Source organism: Erigeron canadensis, chromosome 2, assembly GCF_010389155.1.
Source record: "Erigeron canadensis isolate Cc75 chromosome 2, C_canadensis_v1, whole genome shotgun sequence".
In the NCBI taxonomy this organism is placed as follows: domain Eukaryota; kingdom Viridiplantae; phylum Streptophyta; class Magnoliopsida; order Asterales; family Asteraceae; genus Erigeron; species Erigeron canadensis.
The window spans coordinates 29,507,640-29,532,525 of NC_057762.1; the positions used below are offsets into that span (position 1 = coordinate 29,507,640).

Sequence of the window (24,886 nt, forward strand, 5' to 3'; positions counted from 1 at the left end):
TAACCATCTAGATTTCAATTGCTTTATTCTTTAATATATTATCTTCTTGGGTTGAGTTTGGTCTAGTTCGATTCAGACAATGTAACCACGAGGACGGCCTTGTTCCAAAGTACTCGATCCAGCCCCAAGGTCACTTGCAAGAACAAAGTTGTCATGTGTATCAACAACTCTTCATAGGAAATTACATCGACTCTCTCAACTCTTTCAACGACAACAATTGTTTACATCTTTTTTAGCTTAATCACTTTTGGTTATCCTCTTTAGAAGTTATAGTTTCTTGGATACCATTTTTAATTACACATTAAGCTTATATCAAGGATTTTGAATGGGGTTTTAATATAAGTTAAGAGATGGTAATGAGGGCCATGGAAAATGCATTATCAAGCGTTTGCAAGGAGTGTTTGTTCCACTTTTGGTTGACATTCTTTTAAAAATATGGTCCCATATCCTTATATATAATCCCATAAACATCAAGTGTGGGTGTATACACTTGTGCACGTGTGCCAGCATGGCTTATTTACATGATCACATAAAAGTGTAAAACCAAATTCTTCTGAAAATTAATATCCATCTTCTTGATCTATGGTTCTATGCCTATATAAATAGATTTGATTAAGATCAGAACGTATTTCGATATATAGATAAACTGTTTTTGTGATATGAAACACGACTCTAAATAAGCAAACATACAATGACACTATTCCATTAGGAGAACATTTTAAATCATCATTTATCAAATCTTACCTTTGATTTGTCGCACAAACTAAACTAAACAAGCTTATTCTAAAAGTTTGCGAAATGACAAAAAAAATAAAATAAAAAATACAGATTGAATCGCGTACATCAAAGCTGAAAACTCAACTTTTCGGTCTTTTTCCTACAATGTTGCTTAAAATATATCATTAACCAAAATTCTATGTTTTTGTTTTAGTTATAGTTAGTTTGGTAGGATTTTTTTTTTTTTTTTTTAATCTTTTACGTTTTAGAAAGGAAAAACATAAAAGAAAAACTGGAATTCTTATTGTACATATTGGGCCAGTGTATTCAATTTCAAATTGACTGGGCTAGCAATTAAGACCCACTAAAAAAAAGCATCTCAGTATCTCACAAGTCAAAGCCCATAATTTCAAAAATATTGCTGAACAAAATATTAAATCCTGGCTGGTCTGTATATAATGTCTGCATCTATAACGGTCGAATTTTATTTAAAAGAGAACAGATACTTCAATTCTCCCCTCTCTCTCTCTCTCTAAAAATAAAATCTCTAAATCTGTGATTTTCATTTTTCATTATTTTCAGATCATCATCATCATAATAAAATAATACAAAAAACTTTCGTAAACATATCGATTCGATTCACCTGTTTCTTTCTTCTCTCACGAGCAAGACATTTTTTCAGGTTTCAATTTTTACTCAGATCTCAAATATTTATTTATAGCTTGTATTAATTCATTTCGTTATGTTATTTTTTTTTGAACGGCTAGCTGTAATTCCGGACTGGTAACCTTGACCTACCTGTTGTCCCTAATTTAAACCTTTCATTTTATTATGTTTTGTTTTATTGTTTTTGGTACTCATAAACTGATAACAGATTATTATTATTAGTATTATATTGTTATGTGTATATGTTTTGTTTTTTTTTTTCAAATTTAGATTTATGATATTGTTTTGAGTGAGCTAGATATCTGATTGCTAAGTTTGTTTTTAAACTATTACATATATACATGGAGTGTTTGGATATGCGTTTAAGCCGATTGTTTTTTAGGGTTTCTAGTGCTTAATTGTGCCATTAACTTAACATGACTCTGTTCTATTTAAGTAATTACAAAATTAATACAAGTAAAGTATGAAAAAAAAAAAAAGTATCAGAAACTGTTATTAATTAGCTTTGAAAACTCATATCCAAAAAGCCTCTTCAAAATGCGTAATTAATAGTTTAGAATCCGGTAATCAGTGTTTTAACTTTTAATCCGCGAATAAATGTGAAACTGGTTTGATAAGATTGTTAAATTTTCAGGTTAAAGTTGTTATCAAAATGTCTACTCCAACGAAAGATCCACTTTTGCAAGTGGAAACCACTTGTGGATCCCTTTTATATGAACTTCAGGTACACATTAACAGACTATTGTATTTCGAGATTTTAGATTACATGATGTCATTATGTTATGTCTGATATCGGATTTGTTTGGTTTGTGTCATATGAAATTAAAGATTATATGGGATGAAGTAGGCGAGAATGATGTGGAAAGGGATAGGATGTTGTTAGAGCTCGAACGGGAGTGTCTTGAGGTGTACAGGAGGAAAGTGGATTTAGCAAATAAATGTAGAGCTCAACTAAGACAAGCAATCGCCGATTCTGAAGCTGAGTTAGCTGCTATTTGTTCTGCTCTGGGAGAACGGCCCGTCCATATTAGACAGGTAATGGTCGTCATTTCTTATACGTATATATTGATGTGCATTTGGTTTACATAGTTCAAACTTTTTTACATGTACGGCATTAAAGTTGTATATTCTGTCATTCCTTAAAGTCAGATAGTTAAGTATGGACAAAGACAGATGAATAAAATGTTGTGTACCAAGATCATGAGTAAAAATTACTTCTATAATTTAGACTTTCAGGTTATCATTCATTTTTTTCTTCCGAATACCAAATACCACCGACAGAAATATCCGTTATAACAATGATATTGGCGAAACTGGATTTTTGAATATTGCTACCATCTAACACAAAAAAATATAATATTATTTGTGTGACAAATGGGTGATAATAAATATTGAATAATGAGCCTGATATCAAGTATGAATGTCCTAGAATTGAAAATGCTGACATGTATTACTTTTAGTCTGATCAAAAAGCTGGAAGTCTAAAGGTGGAATTAAGAGCCATTTTGCCAGAACTTGAAGAAATGAAGAAGAGGAAAGCGGAAAGAAGAAATAAATTTCTTCAATTGTTGGAACAAATACAAAAGATACATAAAGAGATGTATGCAACGTCTTCAAATATGGTCTTAGATGAAACCGATCTGTCCATTAGAAAGCTTGATGAACTTAATACAAAACTGCAAACACTTCAGAAGGAAAAGGTATAGTTGGTCTATTATCATAACAAGTACCATAATCATAGCATGTAGTTATGGGTGCTAATTAACTCTTTATCCTCCAGAGTGACCGTTTGAAGCAAGTACTAGACTACTTGAGTTCGTTGAATTCACTATGCTTGGTGCTTGGGATGGATTTCAAGCAGACAATAGATGAAATTCATCCAAGTTTATCTGAGACAGAAGGAGAAAAAAGTATTAGTAATGATACGATCGCAAGGCTTGCAACTGCTATACAAAGACTTCGGGAGGTTAAGATACAGAGAATGCAGAGAGTAAGTGGTGCGGCAGTAAATGATGATTACAGCTATTAGTGGCAAAATGCACGGGTCTGGGGGTTGGGTAAATGTACGTGATCTATGTGCAGTTAAGATGGGCTGTGTCGGGTTGTGTCGATTTGCTAACTGTTTAGGAAGTAGTGAGTATAGAGTCAAGTAGAAAGCTACATTACTAAACAGTAATCCTACGGCACTTCAAATATGTTTATGCAACTTTTGATCTGTTTAACAAGTTTGATCCATATACTACGACCCAAAGCAACATGTTTCCATTTAGACGTGCTGAAAATCCTATCATTATTAACATCAGTTATGATATTGTTAATCTACTGATTATATAATCTGAATGTTTATCAATATAAATCAGATTCAAGATCTTGCAACATCTCTGATAGAGCTGTGGAATCTAATGGATACGCCAGTTGAAGAGCAACAGATGTTTCAAAGTGTTGCGTGTAATATAGCAGCTTCGGAGGAGGAGATAACAGAGCCTGGCCTTCTTTCTGTAGATTACATTAATTATGTAAGTTTATAGTTCTTGATTATTTTTTCAAAATTCGGAACACAATTAAGTGGTGTCAACGCTAACTTGTGTGACATTAAAGGTTGAGACGGAGGTGTCTAGGCTGGAAAACTTGAAGGCTAGCAAAATGAAAGAACTTGTATTCAAGAAAAGATCAGAACTAGAAGAGATTTGCAAGAAGACACATTTGCTGCCGGAAGCTGACACATCACTGGAAATTGCAATCGAAGCTATTGAATCAGGTATGCGTGGTAAAGTATTCAAGTGCATCTCTATAAGCCATTCAAATCTAGTAAATTATATATTGGACTAACATGTGTTTTACATATTTCTAAAAAAGGAGTTGTTGATGCTGCTTGCCTTCTTGAGCAAATAGAGATGTTAATAGGGAAAGTAAAAGAGGAGGCCTATAGTAGAAAAGAAATACTTGAAAAGGTTGAGAAATGGATGATGGCATGTGAAGAAGAATGCTGGCTGGAGGAGTATAATAGGGTTGGTCCAGTTTCTTTTCTTTTCGGTCCTGTATTATTTGTTTCATGAACACCTAGCTAAAATTTTATCTTTTCTTGTAGGATGATAATCGATATAATGCTGGACGAGGTGCCCATCTTACACTAAAGCGTGCAGAAAAAGCACGTGCTTTGGTTAGCAAACTTCCAGGTAAACACAAAACACCACACTTACTTTTAATCAATGACAGAGCGGATCTGAAGTTGTATAGCTAGGTTATATGTATCCATCATTCCATCCAGTAACGCTTATTATGCATATTCATGCATCATCTTGAAACAGGAATGGTGGAAGCTTTGGTGGTGAAAACTGTAGCCTGGGAGAACGAAAGAGGCGTTGAATTTACCTATGATGGGGTACGAATTATGTAACTAGTTTATGCTGATTTGTCAGTGACATGGCTAAAGTGTGGGTTGGGTTGGTAATTTTTTATATATTAAAAAGGGTCAGGTTGACCCCCATCAAATATGATTAGAAAGCACATTATATCAACAAATTGCGTTTATTTAACGAATTGATTAAGAGGTTTATGCTTTGGTGATATCAGTTTGGGAGTTTTTATATTTTAATCTGTTTGACCTGTTAAAGATAAGAAACATAACCTGAATCAAACATTTCTTACAATCTTAATTATACATCTAGGTTCGGCTTCTTTCAATGCTTGAGGACTACAAGATATTAAGGCAAGAAAAAGAAGAAGAACGAAAGAGGCAAAGGGTATGTGTTATATCATAGCACAATTGGTTGTGAGCTTTCTTTTTAGAGATAAATGTATAACCAAAGGATCATCTCTGGTATTTTAGGACCAGAAGAAACTTCAGGGACAGTTGATAGCTGAACAGGAAGCACTATTTGGTTCAAAACCGAGCCCAATGAAGCAACAAAGTGCCAAAAAAGGTGGTAGATTGTCAATGGGTGGTTCAGGTACATCAAGCAACAGGAGACTGTCATTGGGTGGAGCAGCTCATGCGACTCCTAAACCAGATCCTCATTTCATTAGAGCTGCTACTCCTAATACCCGTCCTGTCAAAAAGATTGATCGTCAGTTAAGTAGCAAAGATGAGGGATACGGTTTTGTGACCCCTGGTAAATTTTTGAAACTTCAACTACTTCTGATCATTAATGTTTTTCTAATTGTGTATGTCGCGTTCTTTCCCAAAAATGTGCAAGTGTTTGCTTGACAACTACAGAAATATACTTAACTTGGGTGATCAAAACGGGCGGGTTGGGTAATAGGTCAAAACGGGGTAGGTTTTTTGGAATTGGCCGTGGCAGGGTGGTAAATGAATTCTAGATCATAACTCATTTTGGTAAATGAATTCTAGATCATAACTCATTTTGTTTCTTATGTGATCAGGAAGGAAAGGTTTGGAAATGGCTGGTAATAAGAAACGCAGTGAACTAGAGCCAGCACAGACAACATTTCGCAAGCCATTCTCGCCTATTTCTAAAGAATCATCAAAAGCTAACATGACAGAACCTAACAGAAAACACGATATGTCACAAAAAACCATTCAAAACAATACCACACCATTCACAACTCCTTCTAAAACGACAATGTTTGCCTTCGAAGAAGAAAACCGAACTCCCCATAAAAACATAACTCAAATACTACCGTCTACACCATTCACACCTTCTGCTCCGATGCAAACAGTGATGACACCCATGATTAAGGAGATGACCACACCATTCACACCTTCTGCTCCAATGCAGACAGTGATGACACCTGCGATTAAGGAGATTATTCCTGATGAAGTTATCGAGTACTCTTTTGAAGAACGACGAGCTGGTTTTGTGCTACCCAGGGCACAAAACACCAGGACAGAAGTTTAATCCTTTCTACAAGACACGATCTTTGTACTCTTGCTTTTCATCTTGTTTAGTGTAAGTGATGCTTTTTATTAAAGGTCAATTGCAATTGGCTGGCAGGATGGGATATCTTAATGAATCAGCTTTAAGCTTTGTTAGCTCTTATCTCTTAATCTAAATTCATCTGTTATATAATCTGTTCATCAACTTTGATTGTGATCGTCGTTTTTCTGAAATGATACATTCATTCATTATCGTTCATATCATCCACGCAACTTGGTTGAAATTTCGTGAATTTCAACTTAGTTATTGTGCTTCAGTCCGTTTCTAAGGTCGACACATTATCATTCCTTAAATTACATTTCGTTAACTAGAATTAATAAACACAACTAAGCGCCATGGTTAATTTGTTTAGACATTGATAAAATTGTCGTACGCTCGTACTCTTATTTTCATCCATATATAGACATGTGTAAAATTATCTTATACGAGTATTATGTTGTCCTAATTACATTCTTAACAAAAAAACACCATGTAAAGTATACCTTTGAAATATAATTTTTAAAATTTTTCCGAAGTGTTTACCTTAATGTATGATTAGTGAAGTAGATGTATGATTAGTGCAAGTGTTTGTCACTAAATTATAAATAAATGATTTACAGATCTAAAACATCAAACATAAGAAAATGAAAGCAATTTTTCAAAAAAAATAAAATAAAATATATATTTGAGTAAATTATTTAAATTTAAGTCAATTAAAATAAGAAGTGGTCAAAGGTAGTAGAAATGGTCAAAAGAATCCAATATTCCAACTTTACATTTTTTTAATCCATATATCTTTCACTCTTTCAGGTTGTATATTTTTAAAAAGAAAAATGATTTATCATAAATAATTCTTTATTTTACATATATTCTTTTTAAATATATTTCACTTTCAATTTAATAAAAAATAATTTTATCTATTTAATATTTAATATTTCAAGACGGACTTCAAACCAATTTCTTAACTAGAATTAATACTTTGAATAATTTATATATTTAACAATAAATAACTACTCGTATTAATTAAAAAAATATAAAATTATCTGTATTTAATTTAATAAATTAACCCCTTATTTATATTATTTTCTATTTTCCCAACTTTATATTTTCTCCCTTTCTTCTTTTTTTTTTCCCCCAAAAACCCTAATTTCCTTCAGAAAAAAAGAAAATATTTCTAGCAAACAAACAAATTAATTTATATTCATATTTCCATTGTTCTGTTTTTATTTATATATTTTATTTTTACTGTTAACCTACAGCAGAAAATTATAATTATAATTAGGAAAAAAAACAGTAATTTTTTTTTTCATTTCAATATATTGTGTCAAATTATTATTATTATTATTATTAAATTTGTGCTTTTTTATGTAATTTTAATAAATTTATATTTATGGAAATGGAAAGTAAGGAGGATAATAAGAATCATGATTCCGGTACAGTTACCGTTCCACCGGCGGCGGTGGCGGTGGCCGGAGAGTTAAATTTCGGTAGGTTAACGGCGGCGCCGCCGTTGAAAAAGAGGGGAAGACCGAGGAAGTATGGAACGGACGGGAAACCGACGGCGACGTTATCTCCGATGCCGATATCGGCCTCGATTCCGATCACCAGAGACTATTCCAGCTGGAAACATAGTCAAGGGAATAACAAGCTTTTATCAGAAATTAAAAGGAAACAGAAATTGGAGTTTAGCTCACCAGGTGTTTGATTAAATTTCTTAATGAAATTTTATATATATATATATAAATACCCATATGTATAGATTTTGATATAAGTATAATTGTGGTTTTGAATAAGTTTATGTCTTAGAATAGAAAGTTAGATGTTTGGATATTTGAAGTATTTAGTTTTTGGATCTTGTTAAACATAACATAGTGATAGCTGGTCCGGAAGTCTCTCCGGTCCGAATCTCCCTAGCTAAACATCTTGGGAGTAACCAAGGAAAAGGGTTGTGAAATGGTCAAATACAACGTTTAGGTCAAAGACTCGCCCTTTCTGATATTCTGAATGGGGAAAACCTCATCCGTTTATATATCCGCTAGGATAGTGTTTATGACATATTGTTTTAGGTGGTTTAAAAAAGTTAAATACTTTTTTAGTAGACGAAACTTCTACGGCTGGGTGGCAACAAAAGCCGCGGTTGGGCTGCTGAGGTGTGTGTTAGGACGGGTTGAGTCATTTATTTTTGACTGTGAAAATGGTTGTGGTGCTATATCTATATCAACATAGATGTAGATATACATATAGATATTTGGAAAATTTATGGAATTTATTTTGGGAATGGGTCCCTTTGTTAGATTTGATAAGCACACACAAATAGTGAGATAGGGAACAATCAGAGCCACACACAAACATACACACAGATAGTGAGATTGAGAAGAGTCAGCCACACACCTGACACATCACCATCCTTCCTGTTCTTATGATTAGAATCACTTGGTAATGACTGATTCTTTTCAAGTCAAATGGTTTACTATTTATAGCGGTTCATGTTGGGCCAACAGAATCTTTCTGCAGTTGACAAAAAGGAATGCTTTTTTTTGTTGTTGATCTTTTAGCATTGGATTTATCAAGTATTTGAACCATTGTATAATGTTTTTCGGCTACAATAAACAATTGCTCTTTGGATAATGCAAGAAAGACGCCAAATTATTGAAGAATGAGGGGTTTTGTATAATAGTATAGAGACTTGGCAATTACTAGTATCTACAGATTAGGTGATTACTGATACCGGCTTGTGAGCATTACATTGAACTTCACGGTCTCACTTTATAATAAGATTTTTTTTTGAAGAATAGGTGCATGAAATTATTTGATGTAATATGCATCAAGTATTTTAAAATTTAATTTGATCACTTCTCATCAGAAGTAAAATGAAGTTTATGATGGTGTTACTGCCTTAGTGTTCTGTTGGGTACATATAACTTGCAGTCGTATGCTCTTGCAAAGATGTAAATTTCCAAGATTCTTTTTTAGTGTTTACATTTTCACTGCTGGTATAAATTTACTTTTTTTGCAAGCTAATACTATGATTTATTTCATAATAATTATGCTTGTGAAAATTTTCATCATTTGTGAAAAATATGATTGTAAATTTTCGTTTTTTGTGATTTTAAGCTGTAGGTGAGCAAACTTCATATTCAGTTTGCATGAATTTTACACCTCATGTGCTTACAGTTCGTTCTGGAGAGGTACATCCCTACCATATTTTTGAGTTGATATGATACACCTTCAATTCACCCTCATAGTTTTATCATTATGTTTGACAACTATTCAAATGACTTGAATTTCCTCCAGTGATGATTAAAAGAGTATTTTGGTAAAAATGCACAAATATTTTTTCAGTTTTGCGGCACTGATTAGACTTCTGATGTTTTAGGATGTTAATATGAAGATCATATCATTTGCTCAACAAGGTGGAAGAGCTATTTGTATTCTTGCTGCAAATGGTGCAATTTCAAATGTTACACTTCGTCAGCCTGACTCTTCTGGAGGTACTTTAACATATGAGGTAAAACGCTTTTCTTTTTAATTATTTCTCTTTCATCATTTTCTTCATAAGATAGATGTTTCCAGTGAGCCTTGTCTGATCTTTTTATGATTCAAGAATGGTCAAATCTTTCTGAGACGTAGTTCTGACCTGAATGAGATTGTTGCAGGGTCGTTTTGATATTCTTTCTTTATCCGGATCATTCATGTCTAATAATAATGGGGGAGCAATCGGTATATCTGGTGGAATGAGTGTTTCGTTAGCAGGCCCTGATGGGCGTGTTTTGGGTGGAGGTCTTTCTGGTATGCTAGTCGCCGCTGGTCCTATTCAGGTTAGACCCGTTTTACATTATATTGTATGTGGCAAACTGTACGGGTTGGTTAATGGGTTTGACTGCTAAAGGGTCAGGTTCAGTTGAGGCTTAAACAATTGTTGGCCATTTTTACAAATAGATACCTCGTCAAATATGACTGTTGCATCAGGTCATCAGGTTTGGCTTTTATGAATCAAATTAGAAGGTAATCTTTTCACTAGAAAGCGGAAATATGTTTGCCTGACAACCATTTTTTGACCTTCAAGTCAAAGTCTAACCTATGATAGTCCAAATTCTATAAATAAAATTAGCATTATCAATATCTTAGGTCATACTTGGAAGCTTTCTTCCCAGCCACCAACATGAGCAGCAAAACCCCAAGAAATCAAGATTCGAACCGATACCCGCCATCTCACCTCCTAGTATTGCTTCCACGCCTATATATAAAGAAACAACCGCTAGGGGTAATGGAGATGAATCCAAAATAAGCTTTACGCTCACAACCCCAGTAGAAAATAGCGGATCTTTACATGCGTCTGAAGCTAAGGTTATCAACACATCACCCTTTGAAGTTTCTTGCTGATCAAATACCACGTGTATCAGGTTCTTTGTTAGCTGACTTCGGGGTCGCCATATTTAGGAAGTCACTTGACTAGTTATTCTTGTTATTAGTCTTAAATTTAGGGTGTTGTATTAAGTTAGTGCATTCAAATTGTTGTGATTTGCTATTATGTGTATACAACTTCCAAACTTGCTATTGTATGTATTGTATCTCATATTACTTGTAAACCGGTAGTGTGACATGGCAAGTGACAACTTATATTGCTGCCATGGTAGAAAAATACCGGTCACTCTGTGAAGATCTACAAGCAGATAGATATAGTAGACATAATTAAAAGATTTGATACATGCTAAGCAAATTTGGAAGTTGGATATAGATAATAGTTTTTAGTACATGACAAGTTGGATACATTTTTGTGCTCCCAGCACTTCGAAATTTGTTACTTTTGGTAGGCATGTGTTAATTAGCGGTGTATGATGATGGGAAATGGATGTTAAGTTTATGATTTGATTGTTGTTGAGTGCTATGTATGGTAAAAAAGTTATAATGGGGTTTAAGTTAACCATAAACTATAATTTCCTGACTTTTTTCTCTCTAGTATATGTCTATATTTCCGACTTACTAAAAACGATTAGCTATTTAAGTTATAAGATGGAGTTATTGAAAACAATATTAGCTATCTGTTAATGGTCATGTTTCTTTTTGCTCTCAAACATCAATACTCAACTATATCAACAATGTATAAACCGATCGAGTAGCGAAAACAATACTTTTATAATTTTAGTTAATGACTCAGAGATCGATCCAAAACCAACTAAGCAAACACATACAAATCTTAATAATAAGTTGAATAAGTACGTTATAAACAAGGAGTAAAGTTGGAAGGAGAACCTTAATAATAAAATTACAATGTTACAGAGTAGTAAAAAAAGAAAAGAAAAAGATCATAGCTGGTTGGTCCTTGAGTCGTCGGCCGGCCTTGTGAAATTTGGATGAATCACACACGCTGAATACGAAAGGAAATTGTATTTTGTCGTTTGACCACCACATCTGGCCTTCGTGTCTTAAAAGTTTGGAGGCCTCGATCAGTAACATAAGCGCAATCTGAGATGTCTATCGAGGATAAGCGGCTGCAACCAAAGTTAGTAAAGCTTTAGATGTCAAGTTTTTCCAGATTTTGACAATGTGATGCAATTGACTCCCATCCAGGAAGCAAAATCGCACACCTCCCACGAATCCATGATAAGTTCCACTCTCGTAACAACGGACAACCTTTTGAGACCTTGATGACATCGTCGGTGGTGACGAGGTCACCACACAGCTTAAAATTGAGGATTTTAAAATTTGCTCCAGAATTTCCGAAAACAACCTTCTGGAGGCTAAATCCATCAACGAGACAATCGGAAAGATTCAGACACTCCAGAGCACCTCTGCTTAAAACTCCAGAAACACATATGTAATCAAGCTGACACCTTGCGGCTTCTAAAGAACGCAACGATGGAGGAAACTCATGAAAGCTTCCACCAAGGATTCTACCGCATCCAGTGATTGTGAGGGATGTAAGCCGGCGACAGTTGCGGTTGAGGTGAGAAATCCCAATGTCAATAATGTTAGTGCACCAACTAATATCCACGCGTTTGAGGAGACGACACAATGCTGTCAAGGTTTGAAATCCATAATCGGTAACAGAGGAAGATTTACAAAGACAGATTATAGACAAGCTAGGACAGCAAGAAGCAAAGGATGCAAGGCCGGTATCGTTAAGATTATCGCAATGAGAAAGATCGAGAGAGTTTAAGAGGGAGCCATAATTATGTGAATGTTGCAATTTGGTGAAATCGGTTGAAGAATGGTTCAGGTCCAGAGATTGTAATTGCGTAAAACGGTTAAAGTAATTTAAAGTATGGACAACCTCAGTTAACTGAGGGGCAGACTATATTAAAACGGTTAAAGTAATTTACCAACCTCAGTTAACAAATCCTTAACAATCTGAAATTACCGGGTTATACTTTTTCGTTTCTACACGGTTGCTTCATAATCTCTCTTTTTGATATATAATAGATAGACGAATACCCACGCAATGCGGCGGTGGTGGTAGTAACGGCAGCGTGATGATAGCGGTGATTGGTGGCGACGATAATGCGTAGGTTATTGATGTAAAAAGACATTGTGGATAGTTTAGTTATTAAGGGGTAGTTATTGTAAATTAATTTTTGTAAAGATATATTGGGTATTCAATAGGCTTAGATACTCTTAGTTATATTAGTTAGACATTTTGGGTATTTTAAAGATAGAAAAGTTATAAGTAGGGAGTGATAGTTTGATTTATTAAAAAGTAAAGATAATCCTTCCGATATTTTTAAATTTATACAATTGTTAAAAAAAGGTGCGGATCGAATATCATAAGGAAGATCTCAAACTATATACGTTGTGTATTAACCGAATCCACACTAAAGAGCCCCCTTACCCAACACTTAGTATAAGGAGCAACACTATAATACTCTGTCTAACAACACTAACATATTAAGATAAAACCGTACCTTAGACTTGATCTTGGGTCTCTTCAAATCAAAACATTCATAGGACTTTTTTAACATTCAACTATTAACCCATTATTTAGTTGATTTATATACATAACTAGTGCTTATATCCCGTGCGATGCACGGACAACCCTAAATAATTTTTCTTAAACTTTATTTTAAGATTGTATCAATGAATAAGTATAACTGAGTTGGACATAATAAAAATATTCTTATGAGTTGATTAATTTAAAGAAGAAGAATGCTAGATATACCTTGAGATTTATTAATGATACACGAGGGCTTAAAACGCGTACATTGCACGCCGGAGAGAAATTATAAAACGGATTGCACATAGTAGGCACATATAAGAAGGATTATGTTGGTTACCTGGATGTGATAGGTATTATGAATTTTCCCCCACTTTGATATATAGACCCACGTGGATGCGCTATAACCTTAAATAATTTCTTTAACACCAGTTCAAGCATGTATGTAGCGAAGTAAATGTACTCCTATTACAACTAATGACCATTTTTAAAAAAATTAATGACTTAAAATGCATAGAAAAGTCTTATTTAGCACTAAAATAAACCAAATATACCTCATAATTTTCATCACAAATTTGATAGGTTGTTCTTTGTATAAGATTTGAAATTTGTTGATCATTCATTTTAACTCCAATAGCACCAGTGACATCTACAATCCTAACTTGCACATTAAACCTACCAAAAAAAAAAAACAGAGATATTATTTTATCACACAACTTAATGATTATAGAGTTTTAATATGAAATATAAATATATACTTAGGATTGATGAGAACTCCTTCCTTATTACATGAACAACAAATCCACATTTTGTTGTCCCTTAAAGCATCAATAATGTCGACTGCATCCATGTAGAGATCGGTCAACTTAACTTCTTGAGAACAGTTCACACATTTGGTCGGTTGGAATAAACCGATTGTTGCAACAACAACCACTTTATCAAACTGTCAAAATGAAAATGTTTATACATTATAATGTTAAAAAGCTAGTTATAAATTCGAAAGAAAGTTATGTTAAAAAGTAATCTAATCAAAAAAGAAAAATTCACAAACAATGAATACTTACATGTTCGTCCATCAAGATCATCTCAATACTACCTATGTTATTAACATCTCCATATAGAGGTTGCTTCCATAGCCGCAAATTCTAACCGTTATCATACATGGCTTATTATTTGGACGCAAATTTCTAATTGAAACATGGTTTAGTGAAGCCATGCTAAAATTGATCTGTTATGTGTTTACGTTTTGAAATGCCTTAAAACTGAATGGAAGTAACCTTATATAGACATAGACATGCAAGGAAGTAACCGCCACAAGCAATACACGAACGGTTACATATTCAAATTTTCGAAAATTTGAACTTCTTGAAAGCATAACTAATCCGTTTTCGAAAATTTGAACTTCTTATAAAAGTAACTAATCCGTAGACCTTCCAAGGAGCAATATTGTAATGATTTTTGGGCTTTCTTGCATTTCTAAGCATGCCACATAGACAATAACTAATAATTTTTGAAGTGAGATTTATATAATGTAGGGATCTTTCTTTTTGATATATATTCCTTTCATTTTTATGTTTTTTTTTCTAAATTGATAGTGTAAAAGTAAAATTATAAAACTCGTGACTTTCGCTGATCCGATCCCAAACGGAAAAAGAAATGAGAGAATGAAAATATGAGTTTCGAGATTTGTTTTGTTGATTTTTTTTTGAAAGGGATTTTCTCAAATTATCTTTTCTCCCGCTATAAAAAGAAAATCCACAACTCTCCACGAGAACTAACTTTGACCATTGGGGTGAAGGATTCCAAACCCGGTCCTTGCAACCATAAAGCAATGATTAAACCAGACCAGATATGCCTACATCCAAACATTCCCTATTGGATCTACCATATATAAAATTAAGTTGGATCAAAGTGGTCATAATAAAGAACAATCGATCGAATTGTAAACATATTATGATCAGCAAGCACCACCAAAGTCACAGGTTGATACCTGGATACAAGCATCTGGCTGCAACAATCCGCAATGCAACACCAGCCAAGTATCAGACCATATATCTCCATATTAACACATGTCTGGCTGCAACCAAATTAACGATTGTTTTAAAGGTAACAGTGATATATATTTCATGTTCTCAATGGTTGTTTGAAAGAAAACATTACATGGACCAACTGTTTTAACATACCCAGATTACTAAAATAAACCAGTAGAACACGTGTGGAAGAAAAAGAACAAGCGATTGCTCTATTAAACTTAATATGGTACATTGAATAAGAAGTAAACACATACAAAGCAGATACAATAGAAGTTACAATGTTACAGGGATTGTGTCTTGTTTGTGGGAATCACGCCGAAAACAAAAGAAAGGCGTATCTTGTTGTTTGACCTCCACATGTGGCCTTCGTGTCTTAAAAGTTTGGAGGCCTCGATTAGTAACAAAAGCGCAATCTGAGATGTCTATCCACGATAACCGGCTGCAACCGTTACCCAAAGTGAGCAAAGCTTTATCATCGAAGGTGCAATTGTTGATGTCAAGTTTTTCCAGATTTTGACAATGTGATGCAATTGACATCCATCCGGGAAGCAAAATTGTACGACTCCCACGACTCCATGATAAGTTCCACTCTTGTAACAGCGGACATCCTTTTGCGATCTTGATGACATCGTCGGTGGTGACGAGGTCACAATGCTTGAAATTGAGGATTTTAAAATTTGCTCCAGAAAACCTGGAAACAACCTTCTGGAGGCTAAATCCGTTAAAGACAGAAGCATCGGAAAGATTCAGACACTCCAGAGCACCTCTGCTTAAAACTCCATAAACACATGTGTAATCAAGATGACAACGTGCGGCTTCTAACCAACGCAACGATGGAGGAAACTCATGGAAGCTTACACCAACGATTCTATCGCAACCGGTGATTGTGAGTGATGTAAGCTGACGACAGTTACGGTTGAGGTGAGAAATTCCAAGGTCTGTTATGTTAACGCACCAACTAATATCCACGCGTTTGAGGAAACGACACAAAGTTGTCAAGATTTGAAATCCATAATCGTTAAGATTATCGCAATGAGAAAGATCGAGAGAGTTTAAGTAGAGGGAGCCGTAATTATGTGAATATCGCAATTTGGTGAAATCAACTGAACAATGGTTGAGGTCCAGAGATTGTAATTGCGTAAAACGGTTAAGCAACTTATCAACCATAGATGTGGATGTCGATGAACAACTATCAGGTTCGATGACGACTTTCAAGTGTTTGCGACTTGAATTTTGAATATCTAGAAAACGGTGACAGGTTAACCCAAAACTATCACGATCGGTTTTGGTGTCTAATTTTTTTAATATAAAACACAAACAATCATCGTTGAGCAGCTTTGTCGTATACATCCGACCACAATCCATATTTGATTTTGAATAATCGAATACTTGTTTCGATAAGATGGAATAGATATGATGATGTTAAGTTGCCGCGCGCCTGAACTTTCGAATACCTTTTATTTTAGTATTTATAGGAAGGATATATAGGATAGGAAACACCGCTTCAATTTCCATACTTGCCATACATGGAATTATCCTCACAACTTGTTGGTGCCTGTGGAAAGCAAGAAATGTTGTTTGCTTTAGTTGTATCACCCCTCAAGGCAGCAACTAACACTGTATTCTCGAGTTTTTATTAAAAGAAAATAAAGGAGAAGATTGGATAGGGAAAGAAAGGATAGATAATTACATAAAAAAAAGGCATTCTCGAGTTGAAAAAGAAGAAAAGAAAGTTGATAGTTAAATGTATTCTTGAGTTAGAAGGGAAGGAAAAGAAATGATAAAAAGATACAATTTTACATTTATAGCCTTGTAGTAATTAAAACCTTTATATAAGTTTGAGGGGTATAATAATAATTTCATCACTTTTCCTTCTAAATCTTGCCACTTTTGGCAAAAAAGTTTTGGGATTAAAACATCCTATTTTTCTCTTTCTTTCCCTTCCCTTTCTTTTAAAACAAAAACTCAAGAATACAAAAACTAAAAGTTTTATACCTTTTCTTTTCTTATCTCTTCAAAACAAAACTCAAGAATGCAGTCTAAAAGAAAGAACTTCAAAGCCTCACTTTTTTTGATAAAAAGTAGAGCAAAATGTAAAGAATTGACTTAAGAAAGATGGCGCAAATTCAAGATATAAAAATGGTTGATCAGATGCAATTTGCCAGCCACTTATTACGGATTCACAACATATCATGGAGCTTGGTTAACAATTTTTTTTTTTGGTTACTTAAAATTTGTTTTGGGGTATAATGCTGGTTAGACTGAGGGAAACTATCAAAAACGAGCTACGGTGAAAATCAGTGGCACAATTCTTAGACTCGATGATTTTTCCTGCATGGGTCTACTCAGGTTTTTTCCATCCGTTTTAGTTCTTTCGCAGTTAAAATTCCAACAAAAGGGTGTCCTTAATGTATAAATTTGTTCTTGAATACTTCATCGTGTAAACCGTCTAGCAATTTGCTAGTAGTTTATTGTTAATGCTAGTCCTAATACCTGTAAGATGTATGATAGTTATGTTGATTGTATCATAAAGAAATTTAAATATGCTTCACACATGATTTGTGAGTATGAAATAAATTGTAGTTTGAAAAAACACATGATCGAAGATAAGTTATAATAAACAGTAATAATAAGCATAATATATATGTTTAGTTTAAGTTTTCGATTTACCTTAAATTTTTACAATCACATTAAAATCGGAACTTGTAAGCATAATGGATGACGACAAATAAGTCGTATAAGAACACACATAATAATTATATTAATGCTTTAAATGTTTCATGAATGTAAGACGTATGTATGATGAAAATTGTTATATATTAAAAATGTTATACATATGTATAAATACGGAAGGAAATAATAAAAAGCTAAATCCTTACAAGTAAAACCATAATTGTATACAAATTGTATGATGAAAACCTGAGAACCCAAAAGTTTAGTGTCAATAAAAATGAAAACAAAATTTTTGATATGAGATACAAGTTAAAAGATGAAAACTTTAATTAAAAAAATAACTAAACATGTAGCAATACAATAAAAATAATGTAGAGAATATTAAGATGTATAAAAACATGAACAATAACTATATTAATGTTTTAAATGTAACATGAACGTAAGACGTAATGATGATAAAAGTTATTGTATAATGAAAACGCTATATGTATAAAAAGACAAATGAAAATAATCAATAACCAAATGTTTAAAAGTAAAACCGTAACTGTGTGAAAGTTGTTTGATGAAAACATGAGAATTTAAAAAGTTTAGTGTCATGAAAATGAAAGCGAAAACTTTGATGTGGGGTAAAAGTTTAAAACTAAAAATTATAGGGGGTTAAAACAAAATTTGGTTTAAACTTAAGGGGTTAAAACAAAATTTGGTTAAAATTAGTATTTGCTTTAAAAGCTTGTACATTCCACGCATAAAGTACTTGTACATTTACATAGGTTTTTAGTATATATATATAAAAACTAGATGAATACCCACGTAATGCGGCGACGATGGTGTTAACGGCAGCGTGATGGTCGCGGTGATTGGTTGCGATGATAATGCGTAGGTTTTTGATGTAAAAAGTCACTGTGTTAATTTATATATTAAGGGGTAGATGTTGTAAATTAATTTCATAAAAAATATAATGGGTATTTAGTAGGCTCATGGATACTGTTAGCTATATTAGTTAAGACAATTTATGTATTTTAAGGAGAGAAAAGTTATAAGTGGAGAGTGGTAGTTTGTCTTGTAAATAAGTAAAGATAATCCTTATATTTTTAAATTTATACAATTTTTTATAAAGGTACAAATCGAATATTATAATGAAGAGTTCAGATTATGTTGTCTAAACTGAGTGCACACTAGAAAGTCCACTTAACTTAACACTTAGTTGAAGGGAAAACACTTTAATACCCTCACTACAACATATTATGAAAAAACCTTACCTTATACTTGATATTGGATCTCTTGAAATTCAAAATTTTATAAAAAAGACTTCTTACTAGTCAAATATTAACCCATTAATTTATTGGGATTTATACATAATCTCTCTCTTTGATATATATTTCTTTTTATTTTTAATTAAATTGATGGTGTTAAAGTAAAATTATAATGTAAATTGTTGCAAAAAGACCCTGTCTAAATTTTAAGTTTCAACTTTTACTTTATCAAATTGCCTTTATCAATTATATATTTAACCAATCATTTTTTTTTCTTTTCTCCATAAATCATTTATTCCTCTAATTCAATCAAAATCTTTTATCTCAAAAACCGTACATCGATAAATCATAAAAATTATATGGGTGTTATTAAAATTTAATGCTCTTTTATTAGAGATGTCATTCGATATACTTTCGACGAATTTTTAAATCCAATGTCGGAGCCTGTATGGCTAAGGAATTTGGCTATCACACTCTATGACTTATCGCCCCACTATCTCACCGCCGCAACACGCTAGTACTTGCTCTCGTGATTAAAAAAAAATACCAGCTTAACACTCTAAATAGGTCAAATACAAAACCTATAAAAAAGAAAATAAAAAGCAATTAAACATTAACCCACAGTAATGAACAAAAACAACGAGCAATATAACTTCCTCAAAAAGCCATAGATAATAAACTTTCTACCCAAGAAACTCAATCTCAACCGTTAATCAAAACCCCTTTTACTCTTCCCATCAACGGCCCAGATCCTTCCAACTACTTGTATAAATATGTCTTCAACTTCCAATACATCACCATCGACACACACAAAACACATAACCTCTTCATCAGTATTCCATATTTATTGTCTGTAATAACAAAAAAAATAAAAGAATGGTGACCATAAAAGGTGTTAAGGCTCGTCAGATTTTCGATAGCCGTGGTAATCCAACCGTTGAAGTAAGTTTTATTTTTACCTTTACTCTTTTTTCTTTTTCTTTTTTTTTAATATTATGTAATGTAATAATGCTCAAGCTTTTTTACTACATATATGTATATGTATAAAATAGATAAATGTGTAAAGAATCACAATAATAATGAAAATTAAAAATAACAGGTGGATGTAACACTGTCTGATGGAACTTTGGCTAGAGCTGCTGTACCTAGTGGTGCTTCTACAGGTTTTTTCCCCTTTCTTACATTTGTGTTTGTTTTTATAATGTTTTTAGGTGTTTTTTTTTTCTTTTTTCATATACTATAATAGTGTTTTGTACTTTTTGCTTATATGTAAATTTTTGTTTATATATATAATTATATATATAGGTATATATGAAGCTCTGGAATTAAGAGATGGAGGTTCAGACTATCTCGGTAAAGGTGTTCTTAAGGTCTGCACTATTCTTATTTTCTAAGATTTTTTATTGCATTTATTTAGTCTGATATTGTTAAGATCATACTTATTTAGTCACACTGCTAGCTACAAACGAAATTATATAACTTTCTTGTAGTATTTTTAATTTTAATGAATCCCTAAAATATCATCATACCAAATGTTCTTTAAGGTTCCCTTTTAGGCACAAAAGTATCCCATTTTCTATTGGAACCAAATTTAATATCCGTATCCTATGTTCTTTAATGTGATCCTTCGTAATCGTCGTGTCTTTGCCCGGATACTACGATTTACTTCAAAACTTCTTAAATAAGCTGCCATATTATAAGTTGTAAAAAATAAACTAATCATTTACAAATAATTTTGCAGGCTGTGGAGAATGTTAACTCAATCATTGGACCTGCTCTTATTGGCAAGGTATGTCCTCTGCACTTGCATTTTTTTTTTGGCACTTTCTTGTCATTTGATTTAACTTATAAGGTCGGTTTTACGGAAATTTGACCCGCTTTAACTTGCAGAATCCCACAGAGCAGACCAAAATTGACAACTTTATGGTTCAAGAGCTAGATGGAACTACAAATGAATGGGGTTGGTGCAAACAGAAGGTATTAATAGATCTTTGTATTACATTGTCGATTTGTTGCTACCAAGTAAACAAAGCTGCATTCCTTAAGTGTGTTTTACTGTTGGCCAGCTTGGTGCAAATGCTATCTTGGCAGTGTCACTTGCCGTGTGTAAAGCCGGGGCATCTGTTAAGAAAATCCCTCTTTATCAGGTATGCGATGTTCTTCCTTAACGAGTATCTAAAACTGATTTTAACGAAATTTGAATAATTTACTTTGCTTTTTTAATATCAGCACATTGCAAACCTAGCTGGAAACAAGACATTGGTGCTGCCTGTACCTGCATTCAATGTGATCAATGGAGGTTCACATGCAGGCAACAAGCTTGCTATGCAGGAGTTCATGATTCTCCCCGTTGGAGCTTCGTCCTTTAAGGAAGCTATGAAGATGGGTGTTGAAGTATATCATACCTTGAAGGTATTGTCATTTTCCACACTTTTTTATAAGATTTGATTATGTCTCTAAAATGTTGTAAGTTCATTTTATAACTGCATTTATGTATTTCTCTCTTTCAGTCGGTTATCAAAAAGAAATATGGCCAAGATGCCACTAATGTTGGTGATGAAGGTGGTTTTGCTCCTAACATTCAGGTTAGTCAACTGTTAGTCTTGGTGACTGCCTGCTGGGTCAGAGTATAGTGTTTAGAATTCTTATCGTATCTGATATATATCATTGTATATTACTTGTTGTACAGGAAAATAAAGAAGGTCTTGAGCTTTTGAAGACTGCAATTTCAAAGGCTGGATACTCTGGAAAGGTTGTCTTTTTTTTAGTATATATAGGTGTAAATGTGCATTGTCATTTGAACTTATTCTAACGGGTTTAATTGCAGGTTGTTATTGGAATGGATGTTGCTGCATCTGAGTTCTATGAAGACAAACATAAAACCTATGATCTGAATTTCAAAGAAGAGGTATAACTTGTATGCAAGTTCAAAGCTTGGCTAATTTAAAATCTTTGCATAACTAAATACGAAAAACATTCGTCTGGTGCAGAACAATGATGGGTCACAGAAGATATCAGGTGACAGTTTGAAGAATGTCTACAAATCATTTGTTAGCGACTATCCAATTGTATCGATCGAGGATCCTTTTGATCAAGATGACTGGGAGCATTATGCAAAGATGACAGCAGAAGTTGGTGAGCAGGTGCAAATTGTTGGTGATGATCTCCTTGTGACAAACCCGAAGGTAATTATTTCCTTAACCCAAATGTTATGCAAGTAATTTGTTTATACAAGGTTCTCAGTTTCTCACTTTATTTGGTTCAGCGTGTCGAGAAAGCAATCAATGAAAAGACTTGCAATGCACTTCTTCTAAAGGTATATATACTTGATCTGGTTTTGAATTCAGCATTTCTGAATCTTCAGATGTTTCTCTGATATTTATGTCATTACTATACTTTGCCATTTTCCAGGTTAACCAAATTGGGTCGGTCACAGAAAGCATAGAAGCCGTGAGAATGTCAAAACGTGCTGGCTGGGGGGTCATGGCTAGTCACAGAAGGTGCCAAATCATTGTTTCTTATATATAGATACATGGTTATACATTTGTGCTGAAATTTATTCACTTTTACTTTTACCATATGCTGAAAATAATGTATGTATTGCAGTGGTGAAACTGAGGATACCTTCATTGCAGACCTTTCTGTTGGATTGGCCACGGTGAGAGTTTGAGTCTGGAAAAACTCAAATTGTTCTAGATACTGTAATTCAACCTATGAGTTCATTAATTAATCGCACTAACATATATGATTTGACAAACTTAACAGGGTCAGATCAAGACTGGAGCTCCTTGTCGTTCAGAACGTCTTGCAAAGTACAACCAGGTAATCTTTGTGATCTTACATTGGAAATGTCATAAAGAGCTAAAATGTTGGACTAAATCATTGACATTCTTCTGTTTGAAATTGCAGCTTCTTAGGATTGAAGAAGAATTGGGATCAGCTGCAATCTATGCAGGAGCCAAGTTTCGTGCACCTGTTGAACCTTACTAGGCTGAACCCTTCTCCAATGCGGCATGGAAATAAAGTTAATTAACTAGTGGTAACATAACAGAGTCTGGTAGAACTGGAATTTTGTCATTGAAGTTTATAAACTAAGCCAGACAAAGGCTTGTTAAGTTGTTATGCACTAGGAGGTTTTGTGAAGGTGGTAGTTTTCAATGTGTCCTGTCATTTTGGAGTTTATGATACTTTTGTGATTTACCTGCAATATGATGCCATGGCTTGTTACTTTATGTTGTGTTCCTTATCTTTTTTGGGTACTTAATGTTGTGTTCCTTATCTATCACAATGCCGGAGATATAAGTTGATATAAATCGTTAAATTACAGGGCTTAAGAACTATTAATTTGTTCTATGTACAATCTTGTTGGAATGACTTGTTAATCCATTTTCATGATAAACAAGTCAAGAGAAAGAGATCAAGATTCTGGGACATTTTAGAGATCATAGCACTTGAATTGTAGCCACTACTTAGGGTTCTCTAGTTTTTTGAATAACTTCACTTTGATTAGTATCATGACAGATCACTTTGCGGAATTGGGAAGACTACAAACTATATACTACCCGACTTTTGGTGCCTTCATGATTCTGAGTCACATTCAGTTTTTGATAGATGGAATTATATGCATTGCTTTCTTACATTCGCTTCATATGAGTTTATAGTCAGGTGCCAAAAAATAGTTTAATTGGGTTTAGGGTTAACCCGCAAATTAATAAAAATGCTACCTATTATGTTACAATCTAATCAAAATTATTCCAGATAGTTATTAATAATAAGAAATATATAAAATAATATTAATATAAATCATTATTTAAACAAGCTAGCAATAACAATATTCAACTTTAACAATACAGATATTAAAAATTAAAAATTAGAGAAGCTTTTAAATTTTGGGAGAATATCATATTTCCCCCTCTTAAACATCAAAATTACACATTACCCAACTAAAAAACTTAATATTATATTTTCTTTAGAACAATAATAAAAATTTTATTAAATATGCTACTAAGAAACAACTTAATATCATATTTACCCAAACTAGATGTTAAAAGTCTCGAAATTTCCCATTTCATTAACAAAAACCTTATAACTCCTAATAACTTTAGATTAATTAATTATTAACTAGAGGTTAGGTATTGTAAAATAACTATTAATGTAAAACATGTAAGACACAATCTAGACCATTAGATCATTTAGTTAATTAAATTATTATTTATTAATTTAAAACTGTATTTAGTCCAATAAAAACTAAAAAATAGGGGTATAATAGGTATTGTGCAGCGTTTTTAAAATCACAATTCTTTGTGGAGCTTAAATCACCACAGGGTAAAAAATTAATTAGATAATGTAGATTTTAAAAAAAGGAAAAGCTAGTTTGTTGGGATTTTCCATATCATTAGGATTCTACTCCCGTATATATAAATATTTATTATATTATATTATTATATATTTTAAGTTTATTGTGGAACTATCTATAGGAATTGCTTGCGAAAACAAATTTTGAAGAAGATGAGTAACAAAAAAGATGCACAATTACAGTGGTGTGAAAGATTCACCAACGCGTAAGACATTATAAAGCATCTTAAATTTAAATCGCGATGAAGTATTGTGTTATTTGTTGTTTAAGTTTGTGTTTTTTTTATCGATTAAGCTACTAGGAGAAGTGGAAGGCTATTGAAATTAAAAAACAAGCAAGATCCACAGCAAATGGTAATTGAAAATAAAAATTCTAATGCG

The 24,886-nt window shown here is 33.1% G+C and overlaps 4 protein-coding genes across 5 annotated transcripts; 3 read left to right on the forward strand and 1 right to left on the reverse strand.

The window, feature by feature from the left end:
* Positions 1–1,256: 1,256 nt before the first annotated feature.
* On the forward strand, positions 1,257–6,425 carry LOC122589131 (65-kDa microtubule-associated protein 3-like). The gene is made up of 13 exons (XM_043761374.1): positions 1,257–1,399; positions 2,018–2,107; positions 2,212–2,418; positions 2,844–3,083; positions 3,164–3,373; positions 3,744–3,899; positions 3,982–4,141; positions 4,240–4,391; positions 4,472–4,559; positions 4,692–4,765; positions 5,052–5,126; positions 5,213–5,495; positions 5,767–6,425. Exons 2-13 carry the CDS (start codon positions 2,036–2,038, stop codon positions 6,240–6,242), a joined length of 2,193 nt encoding a protein of 730 aa, XP_043617309.1. The 5' UTR covers positions 1,257–1,399; positions 2,018–2,035; the 3' UTR covers positions 6,243–6,425.
* Positions 6,426–7,589: 1,164 nt separating this feature from the next.
* On the forward strand, positions 7,590–11,129 carry LOC122588762 (AT-hook motif nuclear-localized protein 6-like). Of its 2 annotated transcripts, none has more exons than XM_043760953.1 (5): positions 7,590–7,957; positions 9,375–9,448; positions 9,637–9,768; positions 9,917–10,078; positions 10,389–11,129. In XM_043760953.1, the coding sequence occupies exons 1-5, from the start codon at positions 7,651–7,653 to the stop codon at positions 10,641–10,643; spliced, it is 930 nt and encodes a 309-aa protein (XP_043616888.1). In that variant the 5' UTR covers positions 7,590–7,650; the 3' UTR covers positions 10,644–11,129. The 2 variants fall into 2 exon arrangements, with proteins under 2 accessions (XP_043616888.1, XP_043616889.1); XM_043760954.1 differs by having other exon boundaries at positions 9,381–9,448.
* Positions 11,130–11,775: 646 nt separating this feature from the next.
* LOC122588049 (F-box/LRR-repeat protein 12-like) lies at positions 11,776–16,589 on the reverse strand. Its single transcript, XM_043760192.1, has 4 exons — positions 15,502–16,589; positions 15,182–15,268; positions 14,971–15,046; positions 11,776–12,555 (listed from the first exon to the last, which is right to left on the reverse strand). The coding sequence occupies exons 1-4, from the start codon at positions 16,587–16,589 to the stop codon at positions 11,776–11,778; spliced, it is 2,031 nt and encodes a 676-aa protein (XP_043616127.1).
* Positions 16,590–19,962: 3,373 nt separating this feature from the next.
* Positions 19,963–23,382, forward strand: LOC122586857 (enolase). The gene is made up of 16 exons (XM_043758861.1): positions 19,963–20,092; positions 20,250–20,313; positions 20,456–20,520; positions 20,892–20,939; positions 21,041–21,127; positions 21,217–21,297; positions 21,380–21,562; positions 21,661–21,735; positions 21,840–21,902; positions 21,978–22,058; positions 22,141–22,335; positions 22,416–22,466; positions 22,562–22,650; positions 22,757–22,808; positions 22,916–22,972; positions 23,060–23,382. Exons 1-16 carry the CDS (start codon positions 20,027–20,029, stop codon positions 23,138–23,140), a joined length of 1,338 nt encoding a protein of 445 aa, XP_043614796.1. The 5' UTR covers positions 19,963–20,026; the 3' UTR covers positions 23,141–23,382.
* Positions 23,383–24,886: the final 1,504 nt, after the last annotated feature.